The 12,555-nt window shown below is 51.9% G+C and overlaps 1 protein-coding gene across 5 annotated transcripts in view; it reads left to right on the top strand.

Moving 5' to 3' along the window:
* The first annotated feature begins 7,709 nt into the window (after positions 1 to 7,709).
* The window catches only part of Tet3 (tet methylcytosine dioxygenase 3), a 98,813-nt gene continuing 93,967 nt past the window's right edge, over positions 7,710 to 12,555 (top strand). For 3 of the 5 annotated variants that reach the window (XR_004122091.1, XM_031382307.1, XM_031382304.1), the window contains exons 1-2: positions 8,346 to 8,571; positions 9,405 to 10,131. Coding sequence is in view for 4 of the 5 variants with exons in the window: in XM_031382307.1 (XP_031238167.1) it covers positions 9,829 to 10,131 (303 nt within the window). In the remaining variant the exon portion in view is untranslated. Of the gene's footprint in view, positions 7,788 to 7,996; positions 8,108 to 8,345; positions 8,572 to 9,404; positions 10,132 to 12,555 lie in introns of those variants that run through there. The other 2 variants (XM_031382306.1, XM_031382305.1) reach the window with 2 other exon arrangements.

Below are 12,555 nucleotides of genomic sequence, written 5' to 3'. Positions count from 1 at the left end.
CCCCTCTTTCTCCTTCTTTCCTTCCTTCTTCCTTTCCTTTCTTTCTTTCCTTCTTTCTTTCTTTTGTAAGTTTCTTTCAAAATGCATGCATGGAGGTAGGTGCATCAAAAGTTCAAAGTCATCCACAGTAACCTAGCAAGGTTAAGGTCAGCCTGAGGTACAAGAGACCCAGTCTCAAAACAACAAACCAAACAGAAAAATTCAGACCTTGTTGGAGGGTTCAACATTAATGTTTACCCAGAAGCAGCTCCAAGCTCCTGATCCAGCCAGTTTGCTCTCCCTGCATAGGTGTGACCCTACCTGTACACGTTCCTTCCTGAATCTGTGTGTGGCCATGTCTCTATCCAGTCTGCCTGGCTCCTCCTCTAGGCTCCTGCCCCTTTGACCAGTCAGCCTCTGTGCTTTGGATTTTCTCCATTCTCTAAACCTTATTTCTTTCCACCCTCTGCTCCACAACTCCCCCTTTTCTCACCTAGATTTCTGCTCCAGCCTTTAAAGAGACCGCTCTGCTTCTATCCTGGCATCCCACGCTAAGGCAGTGACGTCCAGAAGCCAGCAACTTGCTAGGGTGTGGTCCTATCCACAGCCCAGTGGGTAAGGCAGGGCAGGCACTCCTGTGATGGGACTGGTGTGCTCAGATCTGGTCTCAGGACTTGTCCAAGGCAAGAAACACCTCTGCCAAAGCCATATTGTTTGGAGGTTTCAGCAGGCAAGCTTCTGGTGTCTCATACACCCTGAGCCCTTTTCTTTGCTATATTATCTGTCCACATGTTGATATCTGTTCAGCTTTCCCTGTGGCCACTCACCTCTTCCACCATCTTTCCCAGTGGTCCAAATCTCTGGAGCTGGTCTAGTAAAAGGAATGACCATCCATTAGAATGGGAGTGTCAGTTATACATCCCCAGGAGGGAGCACTGTCCTCAAAAGGATCAGGATGAATCACATGAACACACTCCTCACACATCCCTGTGCATCAGCTACCCATGCCATTAACCAAATAAATGTCCCACCCCTTCAGGCATACAGCAAGAGTGTATTTACTGTCCTTCCTGCCGGTATCTGCATTGGTCAGTGAAGGCAGAAGTGATGGCTGTCACTTTGAGGTAAATTTAAGGGTCAGTGCTCCATTGCCCCACACCCGTGTTCCAGGGTAAAGAAAGATGTGTCCACTTGCAGCAGCATGGGTCACTGGTGATAGTGGAAACAGGGCTCCCCCTACAATGTGCCTACAATGTACATGTTCTGTGATTGAACTGTAAAAAAAAAACTTTTTTTAAAGTAACTTTTTTATTATTATTAAATACACTGTAGCTGTCTTCAGATGCACCAGAAGAGGGCATCTGATCTCATTACAGGTGGTTGTGAGCCACCATGTGGTTGCTGGGATTTGAACTCAGGACCTTCGGAAGAACAGTCAGTGCTCTTACCTGCTGAGTCATCTCGCCAGCCCCTGTAAGAACTTTTCAAGAAGTGACATATCTTGATTTATTTTGTATGTGCATGAGTAGGGTGTGTGTGTGTGTGTGTGTGTGTGTGTGTGTGTGTGTGTATGTGTGTGTGTGTACATGCCATAGCACTTGTGGAAGTCAGAGAATAACTTTTGAAAGTTTGTTCTCTCCTTCCTTCCACTATGTGGGACCTGGGAATCAAACTCAGATCATCAGGTTTGGCAGCAAGTTCCTTTATCCATGGAGCTATCTCACTCACTGGCCCAAACAATGTGTGTGTGTGTGTGTGTGTGTGTGTGTGTGTGTTGGATGTTTATGTGGAGGCTAGAGATGGGCATCAGATGCCTTCATCTATCACTCTCTACCTTAGTTATTTTTAAAGATTATGTATATTGGGGGGAGGGTGTGTGTGGACAGGCTCCTCTGGAGGCCACAAGAGGATCCCTGGGGCTGGAGTTACCAGTAGTTGTGAGAAGCCAGGCAGTGGTGATGTGTGCCTTTAATCCCATCACTCACTATGCTGAGGCAGGTGGATCTCTGATTTCTAGTCCATCCTGGTCTACAGAACAAGTCCTAAGACAGCTGGGGCTACACAGAGGAAACCCTGTCTAAAACAAACAAACAAACAAACAAACAAACCAAATGAACAAAAAATGAATAAACCAACAAGTAGTTGTGAGCAGCCTGGGCATGGGTGCTGGGAACTGAACTCTGGTCCTCTGCAAGAGCTACAAGAGCAGCAAGTGTCTTAACTGCTAAGCCATCTCTCCAGCCCCTTCACCTTATCTTTTGAGGCAGGGTCTCTCACCGCATTTAGAACTCACTGGGCTTATTGTCCTGTCTTTGCTGTCCCCAGGGCTGGGGTTCTGGAGAGGTAGCCTTTTTGCTGGGCACCCAAAGTCAGGTCTCCATGCTGAGCAGTAGGCACAGTACCTACAGAGACATCTTGTCTCTGTACTTATCCTCCTACTAACATACTTTTGTCATGTAACATCACTGAACTCCAGGGGCTGTTTGCTACTGTAGCATCATGTAACCGATCCCAACTAGCAACATAACTGATTCTGCCAATCAAACCTGGAGTCACCCAAGTTTTTCTCCAGGTTAAGCGTTTGTCAGCCTGGGTTCCTGAGTCAAGAAGAGCCCCTATCCTGCTGAGTCTGTTCTAGTCAAGTCAAATTCAAACTGTAGTCATAAAACTTGCTATAAAATACAAAGGCTGGTGTTGGAGAGATGGCTCAGTGGTTAAGAGCATGGGCTGCTCTCACACAGGACCTGTGTTTGGTTCCCAGCACCCACAGTGTGACCCACAACTTCCTGGAACTCCAGCTCTGGGGCATCTGATGCCCTCCTCTAACTTCCTCAAGTACCAGGCACATATATGCCTGGAGGCATTCATACATACACATAAAATAAAAATAGGTAAATCTTTTTAAATGATTTTTTTGTAAAATAAACCCACAAAGGAAAAGCATAGTCTAGAACTTCACACATACCTGTGATCCATTAATCCTACCAGTGAACCTCACACACATCCCATGACTCCACAAAATGGAACAGTGAATTCACCTTTCTTCAAGAACCATTCGAGGTACCATGTCAGCCATAGTGTGATTAGTTGGAGTCAGCTTATAGAGCAGGTACTATTACTCTGTAACCAAATGACTTTGGACCCATTACTCCTTTAAGCCCCAGAAACTTTATCTCTAAAACAATAAAAAGTACCACGCCGTACCAAAAGAAAAGTACCATTTTCACAATTTCTGTGGGATCCATCTACACACAGTGCAAATCTGTGTGGGAGTGCTCTGAAATGGGAAAGCTCTGTGCAAATACCAAATGCTAATTAGAGGGTTTTGTCTTAACAAATAAATGAGCAAGGGCTGGAAAGATGGCTCAGCAGGTAAGACACTTGCTGCTCTTGCAGAGGACCAGGGTTTGATTCTCAGCACCTACAAGGTGGCTCACAATTGTCTGTAACTCCAGCTCCTCGACATGCACACAGCGCACATACTTACACACAGGCAAAATACTCATAAAAAAAAATAAATAAATCTTTCAAAAGAAAGCAAAACGAAACAAAAAACACACCACCAAAACCGAATACTTGACTAAACACACCCCTAAAATGAAATAGATGAGCAGACATACCCCTAAAACTAAACACATGATCAGTCACATCCCCAAAACCAAATACATGACCAAAGAAGTAACATCCAAGATGAAGTAAACTTCCCAACATGTTCAATCTTGAAAACAAAGCAAGCCAGGCCTGGAGATGGCACAGTGGGTAAAGGCACTTGAGATACAAGCCTGGGGTCCCGAGTTCAATGTCAGATTCAACATTTAGAAAAAAAAATGAGGAGAAAACCAAGCAAGCCCAGGGCCTGTATCAAAAGCTGTGTTCACCAAATCGGACACATCACTGGACTGTAGACGCGGTGAGGGAGCCTCCTCCGAGACTAGTCACCTTAGGCATTTGCAGGTTCAGCAAGCCCAGCAGCACTGCTTCACTGAGCAGTTCCCAATGATCTCTTGTTTAAGGTTTACGGTTTCATTCTATCAGGGGCACGCATGGCAGGTGCACAGAGGACTACTCTGTGAAGTCATTTGCCTCCTTCCACCTTCCTGGGAATTCTGGGAATCAAACTCAGGTCACCAGGCTTGCATATCAGGTGCCTTTTCCCACTGAGCCATGTGTCCCCTCCCCTGCCCCCATCAGGATACAGAAGCACACACATCCCTTATGTCATGGTGCCTGTCTGTCCCTTCCGCTGAGATCCTAAGTCAACTTCAATTCCTTGTTAGCCCACACCCAGAAGTCAGCCTAGCATCCTCTAGGCCTGAAGGCTTCTTCTCCTGCCCAGGTCCAGCCTGCCTGGCAGCTGCAGCAGGGTTGGAGCACACTTTCCTACAGGAGACTCCACCCTCATGTGAGGAGGGAGGGCCAGCCAGGCCAGCTCACAAAGGGCAGAACTGGATACTCTCTCCTAAGCACCTCAAGGCCGAACCCTGATGAGGTGTTAAATTCCCAGCTGCTTCCTCTAGTCCATTGCTTAAATTTGTCATCAGTGAGGCTGTCAATATGGCTCAGTGGTTAAGGGTGCTTGCCACTAAACCTGATGACCAGAGTTCAATGCCCAGGACTCACCAGGTAGAAGCAGAGAATGGTATGTGTGTGTCCACACATATAACACACACATTTTTTTTTTTTTTTTAAAAAAAACTTGACAAGTGAAAGGGTTTGTTAAAAGATTGCTGGGGCCGGGAATTGGTGGTGCATACCTTTAATCCCAGCACTTGGGAGGCAGAGGCAGGCAGATTTCTGAGTTCGAGGCCAGCCTTGTCTACAGAGTAAGTTCCAGGATATCCAGGGCTGCACAGAGAAACCCTGTCTCAAAAAACCAAAAAGAAGAAGAAGAAGAAGAAGAAGAAGAAGAAGAAGAAGAAGAAGAAGAAGAAGAAGAAGAAGAAGAAGAAGAAGAAGAATTTCCAGTGGAATAGATTAGGGTGAACTGGAGCATAACTTTTCAAAGTTCCCAGGAGACAGGGATGGTGCAGCTCATGGTTGGTCTGCAGCTATCAAAGAGCCCTGCACACAACTTTGATTCCTGCTCATCATCTTCCTCAGATGCTCATTTGGCCTGAGCAGCATGGGAATAAAGCCACAGCACAGAAGGCTGGAAACCCTAAGGCAGAGACCCAAGAACCTGGACTTCATTTGAGGTACCCCTGAAGGATTTGGGCAGGCTGGACACTAGTTAGGGTAGAAACTTGGAAGCCTATGGCTCTTTAGTGTTTCTGGGGTACTTCATTGGTTGACCTGTTTCTTCTTTCTTCAACACATGCTGATCTGGTGTTAGGTCTGAGGTGACAGAGGAGAAAGAACACTGTGGTCCTGGCCCTTCAGAGCTGGTCTGGTGTCTAGAAAGGAAATATGCAAACAGTTATAACACTGATAACTGTTCTCTGCACAGAGTGTGGGTGAAGTGGGAGGAACCCTGGCGTCTGAGTTACTGGAACCTTCTTGGGAGAATTGGCATTTATGCCCAGACCTGAAGGGTTTTCACGAATCTGGAAGATAGAAGCAGTATGTTGTTGAACTCAGTTCTGAAGAGTAAAAAATGACCATTTGCATCGGATGAATTGCGCCTGGTTGTTAAGAGACCATCACGATCCAGCTGTTGACATTTCCTCCTAGAAGCTGGGGGTGGGGGTTGTCGGTTACTCACCTGAGCTTCAAGCCCCTCCTCCCAGCCACATTTGTAGTCGGGTCTGCCCTAATTACAGATGGGAGGTGCCAGAGAATATAAGCTGGTAAAGTTAACAGGAGAGAATGACATCACCATTCCTGTTGGGCGAAGTGCAGCTGCTGCTTTGGGGTCGCTCATGTTCCTGCCAGTAACCCCTCAACAGTATTTTGTAAGTGAGTCCAGTACTCTCGTGGGTTCCCAGGGTCAAGCCTTAGCGAACTGTGCTTTGGTGTGTTGTTGGAACCTTAAGAGGAAGACATAAGCTTTTATTTCTCAGGGAAGGAATTCTTGAAACAGTGTAGCAGGGACGAAGCAACAGACTCCAGATGTGAAGTTCCAGAAAGAAAAGTGACTGGGAAGGCTGGCCAGGGAGCTCTCTTGCCAGGCCTTGCTCCTTTTCTTTTAGGTAGCTCAATTTATGTCACCTGGCCTGGTTGCTCTTGAGCTGATGTGCCCCAAGGCTCATTCTGACACCTCTTTCCTCTCACGCCCTGACCCCTGCTTTTGAACTGTGTAGCCTTGCCTCCGCTGCTCACTCCACATGGTTGGCCATAGGCATCCCTGTAGTCTACCCTGGTGAACAGCACACACCAGCATCCCATCAGGTTACCTGGGCCAAAAGAGGTTCATGAAAGGTGCAGGATAAATTGGTTCATTGTTGCCGTCAATTACCCAGGGGAGTCACAAGTTGCTCTGTTCTGCTTCTGAGTCCATAACCTGGTAACCAACTGACCTAATGACGATACTTAGCTCACCGAGCGGCTCTATTGTTAACAATGAGAATCATTTGTCACTCAGTGAAACCGATATTAAGTACTTTATTTGGATGCTCTTAGATATGGTTGTGTACCTTGTTCAAGGTTGCCAGTGCTAGAGGAAGGTCTGGAAGCCAGATTTCTCTAATGCCTAAGTTCTTTTCTTCACCTCACACATCCAGCCCATCTGTCAAATAATAGGCAAGCAAAAGGAGGATGGTAAATTGCATTCTCGGCAAGGGTGTAGCCACTTAAGAGACATTAAACATTTTTAATCATTCACTTTTTTAGTGTGTGTGTGTGTTTGTATGTGAGTGCATTATGTGTGCCAAGTCCACAACTTCTCCAATATTGCTGTTTCTACTCTTAGCTGAGCAGCTTTCCTGGGTACTTCCAAAGGCCGGCCGTGGTAGGAAGTAGGTGCTGTAGCCATGTTCACTACCCACTCAGCTGACAAGCTGGACTGTCGAACAGGTTGTCAAATATCAGGCGTGCCAGAGGGAAGTCCCGGACAACTACGGCAGCTTCGGCGAACTGCCTACGGCTTTCTGGACAGCTAGCGCTGCTTGAGATCAGTTAACCCCTCTACCCCGGCAACACACACACACACACACACACACAGTCGGCCAAATGCTCTTTTTCCAGTTCTGGCTGACATGTTAGTTTCAGTGGATGCGGACGCCTGCCAGGTACCTGCCTGGGTGAGCACCGCCCAAACTGGTCGGGCTAGTTCACCCTGTGTCTGTTTCTGCCAGGACTTGCCCTTGTGTAGGGAGGGTACAGACCTACCCTTCTCCACAGCAACCCCGGTAGGTGGAAGGCAGCTGTGGGCATTAGCCTGGCAGTCAGACCAGATGGGTGGAGCTGAATTAATCTAACCTGGAATTTCAACTTGGCCAGTAACAACAGGTGAGGGGTGGGGGAGAATCAGCACAGAGAAATGGACAGTTTGGCAAGTTGGAAAGACTCTTGGGTCTTGTCCCTTCCCCTCTGCCTAGAACACAGCCCAGGGTGACTTTTCAAAGTGTCTGCGATATTTAGGCCTCGGTGAGGACTTGGGTCCTCGGAGATTGAGCTCATTCCGAATCTGCCTGGGTTCCTCTCCGCGACGCGCCCCTTCCCTCTCCTCTGGGAGGCAGGGCGGGGGTCTCGGATTAGTCTTTGTTTTAGATGCTAAAGAGCCCGAGAGCAGCGCCGGGGAGACTGGGGATGACAGAGCCCTGGGGTCGGCCGAGGCAGGGCGCTCGGCGGTGACCCTCGTGCGGGTGCCGTGCAGCGGGCGCTCGGTCTCTGCCCTCGGGCACCCACTTCTTGCCGCTCTGGCTGACTCGGTACGGAAACGCGCGATGTCCCCCCCTTCTATTGTCCTGCTTCGGCCTGAGAAGAGGCAGCCGAGGAGGAGAAAGGGGGTCGGTCGGGCTCCCGGGCAGCCGGGCGAGCGTGGGGCCGTCCCGAGCACGCAGGGAGTGGCAGGAAGTGGGGACACCCAGGCGGCTGGGCCGAGGGCCTAGCTGGGGAGGTCCGCGCCCCGCCCCGCCCCTCCTAGACAGCTCGGGCTGCGGGCCCCGCCGGAGGGCAGGGAAGGGCCAGCCCGCGGGGACAGCCGCGTCTCAGGAGGGGCCCCTCCGAGAGGCCTGGGGAGGCGCTGCAGGTGCAAAACCCGGGCGGCCCGCGCGCGCCTCGCTCCCTTCCCGGGAACTCCGCTCTTGCGCGGTCCCGGGCCTAGCGGCCAGCCTCGGCGGGACCGCACGTGCGCGCCCTCCCGGGCGGGGGAGTCCCCGGGCGAGCACGTGCCGCGGCGCGCGGGGGGCGGGGAGTCCCGCGGCCGCCTTCCTTGCTCCTGCTGCTGCTGCTGCTGCCGCCGCCGCCGCCGCGGCCGCCGCCGCTGCTGCTGCTTCCTTCCTCCTGCGCCGTCCCCTGCTCGGCCAGGGCTGGGGCGGGGTGGGGGGGCACTCCGCGCGCGCAGCGAGCTTGGCAGGGCTGGGCGCTCCCGCTCCCGGAGGCGCACACCTCCGGGCTGTGGCGGTGGAGGTGGCGGCGGTGGTGGCGGCGGTGGCAGCGGCAGGCTGGGAAACTTTGCCCCTTTGTGCGCTCCGCCCCGGAGGCGGCGGGCAGGTCGGTGCAGCCGGTGGCTTTCCGGCTCCGCGGTGGGGGGAGGGGCAGCGCGTGGGGGGAGGGGCGGCCCGGGGACTGTGGCAAGGCGGTGGTGGGGCGCAGCCGGGTAGCCGGCGACCCGGCGAGGAGCTCCGGGTGGCCGTGCTGGGCTGCCGGGTGGGGGTGGCGGGGCGGGGGCTGCGGTGCAGCGGGAGCGGAGCAGCCGAGGCCCCAGAACAAAGGAGCCGGAGCGGCGGCGGCGGCGGCAGTGGCGGCGCGCGCAGCCTGGCCTGTGCCCCAGCGCGCCCCCTCCCCGCACCCCTTGGTGGCGCGGGTCGCCCTTCTCTGTGGCCCGCCGGACTCCGGCTCTTGGAGGTGCGGCGAGGTAGCCGGCGTGGGACTCCCCATGGGCGCGCCCCCCACCTCTAGGCCGCCTGGGGCACCGTCCGTTCCAATGAGCGAGCCTCTGCAAACTTTTATTTTGCAAGCTCTGTTCCCTCGGGGGAAGGTCCCGCGGCCCCCAGTGAGGGACTGCGTGTGGATTTTAGTGAAACTCACTAGCCAGTAGATGTGTGTGTGTGTGTGTGTGTGTGTGTGTGGTGTGTGTACAGAGCAACTTTCTCAGAAATCCCACCTTGAGCACCCCCTCATTCCCTTGAATGCCTTGTGCACCCTTACCCCCCACGGAGGTCCCCTGTACCTCCCTCTGAGGTTCTAAGGAGGACTTCGTTTGACTCAGACCCTGGCTTCCCCCATTTTCTCTCTTCCCAGAAGCAGGAAGAGATAACACGTGAAAGTTGTCCCCAGCACCGAGTGATGCGCTTCCTCTTTCTGTGTCTTTTTTCCCCTCTCAGGCAGCGTAGCCTTCTCCATCATCCTGACCCAGGGAGGGAGAAGTGTCAGGAGGAAACTCCTCACCCTAATCTGCCCCACCACACACCCATTGGCTCACCTCATGCCTGAGCCCCGGGTGGGTGAGGGTGAAGAACCCACCCAGCCAAGATGAAATCTTCCCTGGGGGCTGCCGCCACCACTGTCTTGCCCCAGATCCTGGGGCCCTGCAGGTGGGAGACTGGTCCTGGAAGGAGCCCTGTGAGCCGGCTGCAGAGGAGGTGAAGAGGGTTAAGAAGAGGCACCCATCCCATTCCAGAGGCGGAAGCTCCTTGCCTTCACCCTTGTAGACTTGTTTAGGAGAGAAGGACCTGTTTGCAGGCAGCAGGAGACTGGACAGTAGTTTAACCTGGCGCCTATGCCCCCTTCCCTGGTGACGGCAGCATCATGAGCCAGTTTCAGGTGCCCTTGGCGGTACAACCGGACCTGTCAGGACTTTATGATTTCCCGCAGGGCCAGGTGATGGTAGGGGGCTTCCAGGGGCCCGGGCTTCCTGTGGCTGGGAGTGAGACCCAACTGCGAGGGGGTGGAGATGGGCGAAAGAAAAGGAAACGGTGTGGGACCTGCGATCCCTGCCGCCGGCTGGAAAACTGTGGGTCTTGTACCAGCTGCACCAATCGTCGCACACACCAGATCTGCAAACTCCGAAAATGTGAGGTGCTGAAGAAAAAAGCGGGGCTCCTTAAGGAGGTAAGTGGGCCTCTGTTAGGCTCTTCATCCCTTGCTCGAGGCTGTTGTCATCACAAGGGGTTGGTTAAAAAAGACTCATCGGGTTAAGCCAGTCCTCCCATTCTCGGTCACTTGGTCTCCTTTGGAGCACAGCCTGCTATTGGAAGCCCAAAGGGTTCCTTTTCAAGATGGTTTGTATGAGAGTGATTCGGTCCATGCAGTGTGCAGAGTCAATGTTCTCATCTTGTATGCTTACAATTGATACAGGACAGAGATGTCTAGCTTGAGCTTTAAAAGTTTGTCTTCCCACTGGAAGCCTGAGGTGGATTGATGTGTGGGCAGCTGCAGTAGCGGAGAGGCACTGGACACTGAGGTGGATGCGCTTAGAGCACAAACTCCGGAGTGACTGGCTTGGCTCTTTGCTGTCCGAATGGTGGGGTGGGAGCCTTTCCTCGGGTTCCTGTTTTTGCTTAAACAAGGAATTTAACAATAGATACGTTTTGGGGTTCTCAATGGTATGGAATACTTGCTGAAGCCACAGAGGCTTTGGCATAGTAGTATTTTGGTGGGTAATAGGCACTAGATACCAATTTATGACTGTCATGTCAAGGAGAACTCTCTGCATTCAGGGTAGAGGAGGGAAGAAAGACTGGAGATGTGGGGCTGTGGGGAGGAGTGGAGGGGCAATGACCCTGTATTAGGCTTTTTCCTTCCTACTATAGTGGTGAGCAGTCCACACAAGGTTGGTGGTGGCTGTGACAGCAGAGAGTTGGCAAAAGTTGGGACCAGCCAATAGTGCAGGTTTTAGGTGGAGCGGAGCATGTAGCGGCTGAAGTTGCTCCATGCAGCGGAACTGGTGCTGGACAGAGACAGAGGCCTGCCGTCTGCAGGGCTCTCAGCCCCGCCACTAATTTGTCCAAGAGTCTAGACTACTCTGCCCCCGGGGGGCCTGTCTTCTCTTGGGGGAAATAGAGTTGTCCTTGATGGCCTTCAAAGCCCCCTCAGCTGGGCCAGGAGCTGCTGTGCTCTGAGCATGAGGTCACCTGCAGGGTGTGCCACGAGCATTTGGGGCTTCCTTCCCTGATGCTGAGTGTGGAGTTCTGCCTTCAGTTGGTAGGCGTTTTGCCTAGGAAGAGGGGTCCAAGCACAGGGGGAGGGAAGCAGATTCTGCCAGGGGTTTCTGTCCCTTCTTACCCTCTTAGTCCACTTGTACGTACCACAAGTTCCCTATTTACCTTTACCAGCTAAAGCAGATGTCAGTGTCACATCTCCCACCCCCAGCCCCCACCGCCTCGGGGCAATAGTGTCCAGCCCATCTATGCTGCTGGTGTTGGGCAGGGTTATGCTGCCCACCTTATGCCCTGCAGGTCGTTTCTTAGAGGGTGAGCTAGATGTAAGAGCTGGTGTTTGGTTGTAAGAACAGCCCAGTGTGTGTTGCACCAATAGACCCAAGGATAAAGACGCCAAACCCTGTGGGCTAGATATTCTTGGTGACACTTGTGGATGGCACTAAGTGCCCGTTTTGGCAACAATGGGATATGCCTGAATTAAAAGAGCCAGCCAGGAATGAGGCCAGGACCTCTATCCTCTTGTGAAAGCTGCTGGCCAGATTGCCCAGTGGTCATGGTAAAGATGCTGTGGACCCAAGTTGACTGAGGCTTAGAGACAGCCCTGAGAAGTCTGTGCACCAGGCAGACCTCACCATGGTTACCTCACTCTAGGTCAGGTAAAAAAAAATGTAGCCGGACACCCCGTGATACTGAGGATGCAGGGTCTATGTGTAGGTTTGTGGACCAGAGTTTGACCCTAGTTTCTGAAGAAATAATGTAGTGGGGACAATGGAAAGAGTTTTTTCTTAAGGCCGACTATTTTGCTTATTTGTGTGTGTTTCTGCACCATGGTGCCTCTGTGGAGGTCAGAGGACAGCAACAGAGTCAGTTCTCTTCCTTCTGCCGTGTGTGTTCTGAGGATCAAACTTGGGTCCTCAGGCTTTGCAGCTGGCATATTCAGCCACCATCTTGGTGGTGCCACTGACTTTGTTTTAAAAGAGCAGTTGTTTAAAGTGTGGATACTTCCTCATTGATATCTAAACTTTGAAGAATTTTTTTTTCTTTTCTTTTTCTTTTTCCTTTTTGTCTTTGCTTGGTTTAAAAACAATAATAAAAAAGGTAACTGATCACTCTCCTTTGGGAAAACAAAGCAGAAGAAAAATGCCTCCTAACGGCTAGAAAGCCTGAGAACAGCTATCTGAAGGGCACTCCATCTAACGGGCTTGTCTCTGGCACATTCAAGGGCTGAGGCGCGCCTGACAGACTCTGCCTGAGCAAAGTGTTTAGCAGCCCCAGGGGACCGCAGTGACCTTAATCATTAGATCTTCGAAGTGCTTAGCGGACCAAATGTGTCCCAGGGCTGGTGAGGTCTTTTTTTTTTTTTTTCTTTTGGCCT

The sequence above is a fragment of the Mastomys coucha genome, unplaced genomic scaffold, assembly GCF_008632895.1.
Source record: "Mastomys coucha isolate ucsf_1 unplaced genomic scaffold, UCSF_Mcou_1 pScaffold20, whole genome shotgun sequence".
In the NCBI taxonomy this organism is placed as follows: Eukaryota; Metazoa; Chordata; class Mammalia; order Rodentia; family Muridae; genus Mastomys; species Mastomys coucha.
Note: the sequence above shows the minus strand (reverse complement) of the source record. Positions and strands in the feature narration are given on the sequence as shown.